The 11,399-nt window shown below is 35.9% G+C and overlaps 1 protein-coding gene across 1 annotated transcript; it reads left to right on the top strand.

The window, feature by feature from the left end:
* The first annotated feature begins 581 nt into the window (after positions 1–581).
* On the top strand, positions 582–4,022 carry LOC149770789 (uncharacterized). The gene is made up of 3 exons (XM_089949119.1): positions 582–747; positions 981–1,150; positions 2,589–4,022. The coding sequence occupies exons 1-3, from the start codon at positions 694–696 to the stop codon at positions 2,866–2,868; spliced, it is 504 nt and encodes a 167-aa protein (XP_089805245.1). The 5' UTR covers positions 582–693; the 3' UTR covers positions 2,869–4,022.
* The last annotated feature ends 7,377 nt before the right edge of the window (positions 4,023–11,399 follow it).

Raw genomic sequence — 11,399 nt, 5'->3', positions numbered from 1 at the left:
TTGTTAAATGCTTTGTAAAGCTTGTTGTTTTGACTCTCTCTTGTGTTAGTGTTTGTTAGAGCCTAAACACGTGACACATTAAATTAGAGTACAGTTGATGCATTCACTACAAAATGCAGAGATCAGAAAGTGAGACTTGTATAAGGGGTATTATTATGATGAATAATCCAGGTGATTTAGTGGAGGGAGTATGGAATAGACAATACAAAGATTTTAAGTAGTAAGCGTATACAATTTGCATTATTTAAAAAAAAAAAACAACTTCTCTACAAATGAATTCGTCTGCTGTTAAGAACCAGGAAGACGTATGCACGTGCTGATAATCATGTATCTACTGCAGCAAGGGATACGAAAGTACGAGATACTGACATGCTTCCAATTACCGCTATTTAAGGCATGTCGCTACACTGAGAATAGGGAGCGTAAGAGTACAATCCTCTGCAAAGATCGCTGGAGAGCTATACTGTATAAGTAAAACAATTTAATAAACACGAAACGTATAGGTCATAGTAAGGTCGAATTCAATAAGGAATATAACTGTAAACAACTCTCTGATAAGGAGCGCTTCCTCCTCTTGACACTGGCACAAGTATAAATAGGTCTTAAACACGGATGATTTTATTTCACCCACTGTTATAAATACAGATATAAAGAAAGCTGTAGTCACAGATATAGAGCAATCGACTGTCAGCCATGTGTCACAAGAAACTTGTCTTCAGCCTTTTCGTGGCCCTTTGTATTTGTCTGGTGAGTATTATTGGTAAAGTGTTTGAGATATTCCGGACGTTTGAAAATAGCTAGATTCATTTTTAAAACGGTTCTACGTGTCATTTTTTAAAAACAAACACGAATGCAAATGTGCTGTCTGTAATGACCGACAATTTACTTGTGCATTACGTTCTATAATTTATTAAAATATTGTATCCAAGCGTGCTATGAAAATTTCTTAGGAAAATTACCGTAGGTACATAATATTTCAGGTGTGCCAGGCTTCATCGTCTGGGGAGAGTATTGGTAACAGAGCCCGGTCGTACATCGGAAGTCGGAAGTGGTTGTATTCCAGTAGTCACGAGACTGGAGCAAACACCAACAAATGCAACATTTTTGTTGCAGATGTTCTAAAGGAGGAGAGTTGCCCCGCGCCAAACAGGTAGTCTGTCATTTTCGTGTTTTGTTGAGCAAATACTAAAATCTACCCCTATATTACACGGTCTAACTGCGAGCAAGGTAGAATCTGGTGTTTCAGCCTGATATCGTTTTTATGCTCACCAATCACAAATAAAGTTACTTTGAAAGTTCTGTTTCTGACTGGCTGAAACTCAGTCTTAAACTCAGACTCAGCATTTTGTGATTCCAAGACAAGGCTTGAACTTACAAGCCAAATGGGTAAGTATTAAGACTGAATTCCTATCATCCAGTGCAATTATAGATCTGAGATGTTTGTCTAAGATATTCACAGTTTGATGCGCGCTGTACAAGTGCTGTTTGAGAAAAACCAGCTTATTTTAGAAAATTCGTTTTTATTTGCCATCTCTGTTCTCAAACTCTTCACCGTGACACTTTTATTTATGTGTCTTGCCAAAGAGACGAAGAGCACAACGTTGTGCCGCGTATATCAGAGATGAATCTCACTGCATTCCAGCAACGATGAAAAAAATGAACAACTTGATGAAAAATGGTTGATAAACATAAAGCTACAAGTTAGCACCAAAAAAAAAAAATATAGTCGAATGCAAAAACATGAACACAAGGACTGCTTTATTGTTGTTTGTTTTAAACTGAAACAATTAAAAGTAATTAGACTATATAAACTTTGCGTGATTGCTCTTAAATTAAAAATTGAGTCCGGTAGATACTATTGTATAACGAGGTAATATGTGATTTGTGAATATAGTCTATGTATGAATAATCACAAAATTGACAAGCCTGTATATTTTTAATGTCCAAATATGAGAATATGCACGAAGGCAGGAACATTCCTGTGTGTGTGTGTTTGATTTTTAACGTAGCTTTAACAATTTTTCAGTCATATCGCTACGATGTCTGCAGTGTGGCAGTTTATAGTGATGTCGAGCACTGAGGCATCATTAACCAGATATGTAGCATGATGTCTCACTCAGTCACATTATTCCTATACTAGTCCAACCAGTCCTAACACTGACCTCTTAATGTTAAGCGCCAAGCGAGGCAGATATTAGTACCATTTTTAGAAGTCTTTGGTATGACCCGGGCGGGGTTCGAACCCTCAAGCTCCCGCATCCGAGGCGGAAAAGTTAACCACTAGGCAACCCGAGCTGTACATTCCTAAATAGCTAATATTCACATCATGGGCTTTAAACTTAACTGAATTGATTTAGCGTAATTACACAAAAACAGTGGTAAACCTTTTAAAAATTGTTGGTATTAAATGTGGCTATACATCTAGTTCATTGGCTGTTATTATTATTCTTATTATTATTATTCCCCGTATATAGGTAGCAGTGTGTTGGGGAACCATTCCACTGACTACCTCACAGTTCATTATATGGGAAAATTGGACCATTATTTAAGAAAAATTGATTTCTAGCTTTTTTCTTTTTGTTTTCAAGATGGTTTTGGCGTTATTCACCGATTGGAGCAGAAGAGTGGGCCAATCCGAATTCGTGGTACTTGGGCACGTCCCGCTGTTGGGAAAGATGCAACAGCCCCGTGAAAGGTGATGTCGTAGCAACGGGTGGTCATGTGGGTATTGTTTCCGGTTACCGGAAAACAACGAGTGCTTCAGCATCAGCTAACCCTACAGGCTTGATTGTCGAGAATGACTGGGGTTTCCGAAGCGGCCAAAACCCAACTTGCTGGCGCTATCGACACTACAAATCCGGCTGTTAAAATACAACGTCTCATTTTTGACAAAAACTGTCCAGTGATCTGAAAACTCTTTGTAAAACTGCAGTGACCAGAAGAATGTGAAAACAAATATTGATATCATCTTTTCAATACTCATTCAGCACCACTTCAACACCACTTTTTCCCCTCGTTGAACTGAATGCCAATTATTTGTGTCTTTACTTCATTAGGAAATCAATAATTGTTACAAGTAAGTGAGGGTTACGACCAGGGGAAAAGTACTGTGTGAACGCGTGGAAACGGCGTTCCCTTACTTTTTGCACGTTCCCTTACTTTTTGCGCTAGCTATTGTCCCCAACTGAGTAACATGCTTTTCCTCACTTCTTTATTGCGTTCTCTCACTTATTTATTTAGCACTACACCACTGTTTATAACCAAAAGAAAAGTAAGCCATGTCCCATTTTAATGATTATAGTTATCATTACAAAATACATCATAATCTCGGTATGGATTATTTAAGCAATTTGATTTATTTCCGATGACCTTCCGAATAGACACCTAGGATTCACAATCTGTTGCTATTTTCATCGACAAGGAATGTTTTCAGTATGGATGGATGAATGGAAGGATGGATGGATGGATAGATAGACAGACAGACAGATAGACAGATAGTATATAGACTGGGTGAGATGGGTGGATAGTAAATGGGTAGGTAGGTAGGTAGATAGGTAGGTAGGTAAAACTGAAATATTTTTGTCAGAGGCTTAATGGGGCAAAGATGAAGTTAGAAGCTGACGAGTTTCCCCGCTCGGTATATGGAGATAGAATAGTATATACAGATTAGAGAATTTCTGTTCGTCCTCTAGTATGCCCCATTTATAATAGCTTGCGTGGGAAATCTCATTCCAAAGTACTTCTCGAAGAAATCATTCACGCACAAGTACATTGAAATAAGAAAATAAGTTAACTGGAGAAATTTGTTTATGGTGCGTTTAAAATTAGAGATAGAATATTATTTCTAAAGTAATTTTTTGCATCGATTGTTTAAATTTATCTATCCTCTCCTTTTCTGTTCCTGACGATTTGTGTATTGCATTTATGTTTGAAGATGTACCTACAACATTTGGTAACCATGCACTATTTGTAATATTTGTATAAATATGTAAAAGATTATGATAATAAACTATTGAATTGTATTGTAACTTTCTATAATAGCCCCTGTGTCTTGATTTCTGTCAGAGAAATTCGGAGTAACCGCGTATTTAGATGAGAGTTAATTACTGTATTAACATTAGAGTGCTTATTCTACTCACAAATCCACGGATATTTCCATTTTTTATGTGGAGATGTGCGTATTGGTGCGTGCAGACCAGGTGATCAATGCTGTTATCCGTGGACCGTAGTTCCGATCTGAGTAAAGGACGAATTAAAAATGCTCTGCCCTCTGCAATAATTATCTCTTGACCACCCCACCACCAATAGCTAAAGCTCTCTCTCTCTCTCTCTCTCTCTCTTTGTGGTAAAATATCTATCCACAAACATATTTCTTGAAAACAATACCTGTTTATTGAATGATATTGTTATCAACAACAACAATTTACAGAAGTGACAACGTTTGCGAATTGAATTATCGATGTAATCGGTGTTAAATTTTCTTTGTATTACATTGTTACATTTCTTTTTCGTACAAGTGTAATAATTATCTCGTTTCTAAATATATTGTAATTGCAATTAAATCCGCTCTGTTAATGTGCTCACAGTAACTAATATATAATTCTTAACACAGAGCATTGAAACGTGTTCATGCATATTGTTGTATTGTATATTGTTTTGGCAATACGTGAAAGAAAACCACATGTACATTTTGGGAATAGAGTCGTGGTTTAAAAAAATGGTGATACATTTGTCATTTTCTTAATGGATGGTTGTAAAAATACTTCAACTTCTTTAAATGGTTTTTAAAAGTTTGCTCTTCTGTTAATATTCAACATTAAAAATGTGATTAAATACGTCTCTTATGCATAGAGCCACCCGTATATTAGTATATGTGTCTGAACAATGACTGAAGTATACGAGATCTTTAGACTGTTCCGAAGATTAATAAGCTTCCCGGTCATGTGACTATGTGACATCAGAGACGGGACAGCTGAAACAATTGCTAGTCAGCCTTGTTGTGTACTTCTTTATTCCTGAATTTAGTCATTTTAGTAATAAACCTATTTCAGGTATGGACAGACATTTTCGTTCCTCAAAATTTCAGCCATACCGATTTGAGACGTTGTCAAACGATGCTCTAGATTTTGACGGCTCGGAAACCGGCTCATTAGCTGAGAACTGTTGTGAAAGACGATATTAATATCAGCGTACTTATGAACAGGAGTTGATACTATCGTTTTTTTTTCGAAACACATTTTTCAATTTATATTTCAAAAATACAAGTTTAGTTTTATTTTTAGTTCCACAAAGTATTATATGTGGGTGGGGAATGTAAACAGTAGTAGGGTGGATATTCATTGCGATTGCTAATATGCGTGTAGGTGATATAATTCAAGGTTAATTTAGGATAACATTTAATTATATTGCACGTTCTTTGTCAGATAGTGTGTAAAATTTTGCTTTTAAAATTGTGTCTGTGCATAGACGTGTTATATATCTCTGTGCATGTCTATTTTCTTTTTTGGAGGGACTGAGAAGTAGTGTTCGTCATGTGCAATATTGAGTGCATGTCATACGCCCTGTTAAGTGCCTCAAACAATAACATCCTATTCTCCATTATACAGTCTTGTGCTTATGCAATAAAACCTGCTAAAGAGATAACCAACACTTCTGCCAGCAAAAAGGTCAACTTTCATTGTATGTGGTCGCTCCAAAGATGCTATCTTATTTATAAACACCCACATTTTGTCTTTCTTTTTGTGAGTCCCGCTTACCAAACAAGAGATCGCAAGTTCAAAACTCCCAGATATTTTGTGCTTGTTTGTATTTTGATGTTCAACTTTCTTTTAATCTCGCTCATCCCAACCATTTCAAATTTTAAGTTTTACTTTTTTATTTTACGTTGAAACCTGTTTTTATCATTCCTCTCCTAGGACGTGTAACCCGGCTTCCAAACAAAAGGTCGCGTGTTTACAAACTCGCGGCGGCATTTTAATACTTTTTAATAATTCTTTTGGTATTTTTATGTTCAAACTTTCTTTTAAACTCGTTGATCCCATTTTCTTTAAATTACATTTTAATACTTGTTTTCTGTTCAAGAGCAGGCAATTAACCTAGCTATTTAATATTCAATAACTGCGCAATGCATTATGTTAAAAATCTGGTTTTCAAAAACAGGCAGCCTCATAAAATGGGACATTCATTTGACCTGTTACTGTTATTTTGATATTGTGGTGGAACCTATTTATTAATCATTCTTTCTTCAATTACTTCTTTCATTAGTGTTTTGTGGTTTCTCTTAGCTCAGGCATGTTGAAAGTATCTATTGTCAGGAAGTGGCTCCTGGTTTTAACCTGTCCCCAGACTCGGCGATGACAGTCACATATATTTAACATCCGATACATGAAAGAAAAGAAAAAAATTGTTACCCATCAAATAATCAAAGATTTAAAAAATATCAGAGTATATGTATTATGTACATGTGTGCACTACAATAAATACTGTAGAACTCAGTCATGAAGGTAATGTAGATACTTGTACTATATACGATTTGTGTTGTGTACATGGCACTTGCTAAAAAGACTACACGATAAAGTTATCCCAGTCCAGTCCTGTATTGTAACAGCAATAAGTGCATTTCTTGCCATGTACACACGCATATCCTAAGGTAATAACACTTTTCATGTGTGTGTGTGTGTGTGTGTGTGTGTGTGTGTATGTGTGTGTGATTTGGATTTTTAAAGTAGCTTTAACAATTTTTCAGTCATATCACTACGTTGTCTGCAATGTGGCAGTTTAAAGTGATGACTAGCACTGGGGCATCATGCCGCAGACATGTACCATGATGTCCCACCCAGTCACATTATCCTGACACCAGGCCTACCAGTCCTAGCACTAACCTCTTAATGCTGAGCGCCAAGCGAGGCAGCTGTTAGTACCATTTTTGTAAGTCTTTGGTATGACTCGGCCGGGGATCGAACCCGCGACCTCCCGCATCCGAGGCGAACGCACTAACCACTAGACCACCGGAGAGCTAACACACATATCATGTAGAAACTGATTTTGTTATAGTAATTTGAAATATTTATTATAATGACTTATATTGATATATAATGCTATTTCAGATTAGTGCAATACAAAGGAATTAGAAAAAGAACGAGTTCCAGACCCCATTACACTTTTGTTCCTTTGGTTTTATGCAGCACATCATGTTGGTATGTTTTTCACTCTTAAAACTAGTGTGCATCCGACATCAACTTCTACATTTGCAGTCACGCGCTGCCGTCAGTCTTCCGCCTCTGACATCACTCGCGCTGGCTTTCCGAAGATTAAGGGAAGTTATGCCTTTGGACATTTTTATATACTCTAGTAAATAGGAAAAATAAATAACATTGGAAGAAAACCTTTCAGTCATATATTTGTATTCTTCAGCATATTACCGAAGGGATGTAATGTCTGTAGTACCGTTTCCACAAGGTCCCAGTTCCACTTAACGTCTCAAATGTTATTCCTTATGTAAATATTTTCAGTATGTGTTCAGTGGTATAATTTGATGACTTTATTGTTTTACAAGACATGCATCACACATCGAGGATTAAAAACAATTACAATATACATAATGTCATTGATAAGATTTTGTTTCATCTTCGTGTACAAGTTAAAACTTTCGTCAAATTTTAGGAATTTTTCTACCCTTTTTTAAGAATACAAGCAATCCAAATTGTACAGCTTTGAACGAAGGATTTGATTTCTCTACTTTAGTTAATATGATCTTTGCCGCTAATAAAATTCTTAATAATGGGAGATGCTAGGAAATCTTAATTTGAGATGATATTTGAAGACTTTTTGTGAAACCGAGGCCATGGCGCCCAAAACGGTACCAACTTCTTACATTTTGTAAAGGTTTTACTATGCAAGTCCGATGGCCGTGCTTTCAGCAAAGAGGAGAACTGTTAATTTTCTAATCTTGTATCGATGCTATAAGTGAAGATTAACACTTTGGTATGGACCTTGCATTAGACATCTGGGATAATGACCTCATATGGTATCTAGAATAGTAGGAAAGGACATTCATGTATCATGTACCTCAAGGCCTAAACACGAACAATAATGACATACCTATATACCAGTATACACACATATTCGAAGTTATCTCCACCCATCCTCTCCAACCCCATTCAAAATGCGTCGTTTAATGTTAATGTTTTCGTTATCTAATTTTATCACATTATCTATAACATATTGATACAAATCGGGGCATTGTAGTGAAATCAACGTATGTATGTATGTATGTATGTGATAATATTCTCTCTCGCTTTATTCTCTCTCTCCCTCTTTCTCTCCCTCTCTCTTTCTCGATTTCGTTACCCAACAAAATTCGCACACAGATTTTTTTCATATGCATATTTGATTGATACTTGCCATGTAGCGTGTTGTCAATAACATCAATCGATCGATCACTGACGACTTTCAAACCTTATAGCGTGTTGTCAGTAACATTGACCGATGTATGAATGGCTACTATTAAACGTTATAGCGTGTTGTCAATAACATCAATCGATTGATCACTGACGACTATCAAACCTTATAGCGTGTTGTCAGTAACATCGACCGATGCATGAATGGCTACTATTAAACATTGTAGCGTGTTGTCAATAGCTCAATCAATCAATGATTATTAATGAACCTTGTAGCCAGTTTTGAATAATGGATCACTAACTACTATTTCTAGTGCTGCTGTAGGAAAACAAATCAAACATATAAATGAAAGTCACGTAATTTTTTTATAGAACAATGAAAACCAAACTCGTAATATTTATTCTGAAAACAACGACCGAAAATCTGTAAATGTTGCAGCAATATGATGAAAACCAGATTCAAAACGCAGAGAACCATGTCAGCAATGACGTACTTTTGTCTGGTCTGTCAGCGGATTAAAGACTTGACGAATGCTATGCTCACGAGTTTTGAGTAAATGACTAATATTCCTATCGATTTCATGCAGGTATATGCCGATGAAAGGTCATTCAAGTTTGCTGGGCGGGCTAGTAAGCGGCTACCCCATGCCGACACCAAATGGTGTCGGCGAATTCCAGCTTTTCGGTAGGGAATGGACTCTGGCCCTACACCCCAACATAAATGTCTAAATATCAAAAATGGGGTGGCAAGGGTCAGAGGAAACTCGGACTATTAATGTAATGATATATTGTTCCTAAACACAAACACCAAAGACGGTAAAGTAGTCGACTGGATAGATGTAAAATGCTTCAAAATGGATTTGATATTTAGCTATCAATGATATTGTTGTCGTATATCTGAAAGAGTTTAAAAGACCGGTGTCAGGTTCGTTTCGTATTATTACTGATTGAAAAGGTTGGTTATTTATAAATGGTGTTTTAATTGACTCCATCCAATATAAAACCGGATGCAATAAATAAATACTATCCAGAAGCGCGCGCTGTTAAGATTTTATATGTATGTATGTATGTATGTATGTATGTATGCATGCATGCAGGTGCTGAATTGGACTCAAATGAAAAAAGCGGATGATAGATAGAGGGGCTGTAATCAATTTCAATAAATAAAGCTTGTAATGTGTTAAAACAAAAATTTTTAACAATACATTTCCTATACAAGGCAAGAATATCTTAACATGGAAACAGCCAATCACCCCCAACCCACGACTTAATATTCACAATGAGGCCAGAGTATACCCCATAGGTCAAATTCCTGTCAGAGTTGATACATTCTTTGAACCAATGTTTTACACGTTGGGGACACTACTGTATAGAACCTACAGTGTAATGTTAGTTACAGTACTGAGGCTAACCACATCAAACAATGTATGCAATAGTAACTTTATATTCTCGGTGTTAAATTCCCGTTTGAGACTAGTGTTCCCCTCATATTAAACCAACGGACATTTGAATCAATTCCCATGTTTCTCCCATTATTAACCCACGACGTAATGTTTATTCCCGTTTGAATGCCAAGTGTCACATATTACTAGCATCGTTTATGCATAAATCATACGACTAATCGTTTAATTATGTTTACTCTTGGCGTTTTAAGTGAACATCCGAAATAAATCATTCATAAGTTAAAATTCTATTAACTGTAAGTCTTTCTTGAATTCAAGACCTTTTAAAAATAGTACGAAGAGCGTAGGATTTTGGTGAAGCTGCCTCTGATAATAATACTAATAGTAACATTACAAATATACAACTTTGGGAGGTACATTGAAAACAGTTTGATTATTAGGTCAAGTATTCATCAAATACTTCAGGCATTTATAATGATATTAGAGTTACAGGAAGCATGTATCTGTAGTATTTGCACTTCATTCAGATGTCCATTTCATATTCACCAGTATTTATTTTATTTATTTAATAACAAAGATAACCCACGGAATCTTTTTCTTCGTTTCTTCTTCAGGCTATCCCGAGCATTTACATCCACCGATAGTATACCGTGAACAGTCATAACAGGAACTTTTATATTTATCTCTAGCAACGATTGGTTCATGTGATTATTTTAACAAACAAACGAACGTGTTGAAACTCACACAATGTCAGTTTCAATACACCTTTGAGTATTTTGTAAATATTTACAGCTGTATACTGTCGGAATTTGAGTGATGGAAGTGTCTTGAAACGGATCCAAACTTGAGAAGTTCATTGTTAGCGAAAGTAAATACGTGAGTAATAAACAATGCCATGCCTGCGCAAAACACAAAACAAGGCCATGCTGAAATTAATGACAAGTATGCTTGTGAAATGCACGTAAGAAAACTAATACAGAAATCTGCGATAGGTCATGATAATAAATTCGAATTTTGTGTTAATGGTACGCAAAGCTATTAAAACCATGCTACTACCCCTCAAACCCACCCCACACAAAAAGAACTAAAAAAAATAAACGATACCAATTAATGAATAAATGAAATGAAATTGAGTCAAAAGTAGTAGCAGAAATTAATTTAAAAATAAGGATGTACCACATCTCAATGTAAACAAATCTGTATGTTAAACGCGTATCTCAGCACATCCTCGGTTTGGCCTAAAACTGAAGTGAGGCTCTTGATAATGGTTGTGGGTAAAGGCTGCCTAATAGGCAAATGTCAGTTTTCAAGCTGTAACCCAAGGACTAAGTCCCGTGGAGTATTGATGGACCCCAGGGCATTTTAACTTTCATGTGTAAATATGTCTTTTCATGCAAAATACCTTTATGGTTTCCAGGTGAGGATCTTGATAGCTTTTAAGTTATGATCCAGGTGCTAAGTTATTGATTGTTAATGAACAAAACCTGTTGAATGCAGAAAATCTTTCTCCTCTCTCTCTCTCAATATATATATATATATATATATATATATATATATATATATATATATATATATATATATATATATATATATATAT

Source organism: Sinohyriopsis cumingii, unplaced genomic scaffold (genome assembly GCF_028554795.1).
Source record: "Sinohyriopsis cumingii isolate HCF-2022 unplaced genomic scaffold, ASM2855479v2 utg002349l, whole genome shotgun sequence".
In the NCBI taxonomy this organism is placed as follows: Eukaryota; Metazoa; Mollusca; class Bivalvia; order Unionida; family Unionidae; genus Sinohyriopsis; species Sinohyriopsis cumingii.
The sequence above is the reverse complement of the archived record's forward strand: the minus strand, read 5'-3'. Positions and strand labels throughout refer to the sequence as shown.

What these genes read in the sequence shown, in the direction of transcription:
- LOC149770789 (XM_089949119.1), top strand. Translation starts at nt 694, where the DNA reads ATGTGTCACAAGAAACTTGTCTTCAGCCTTTTCGTGGCCCTTTGTATT. An exon ending in TGGCCCTTTGTATTTGTCTG is followed by an intron (nt 748 to 980) that starts GTGAGTATTATT and finishes ATAATATTTCAG; the next exon opens with GTGTGCCAGGCTTCATCGTC. An exon ending in AGTTGCCCCGCGCCAAACAG is followed by an intron (nt 1,151 to 2,588) that starts GTAGTCTGTCAT and finishes TTTGTTTTCAAG; the next exon opens with ATGGTTTTGGCGTTATTCAC.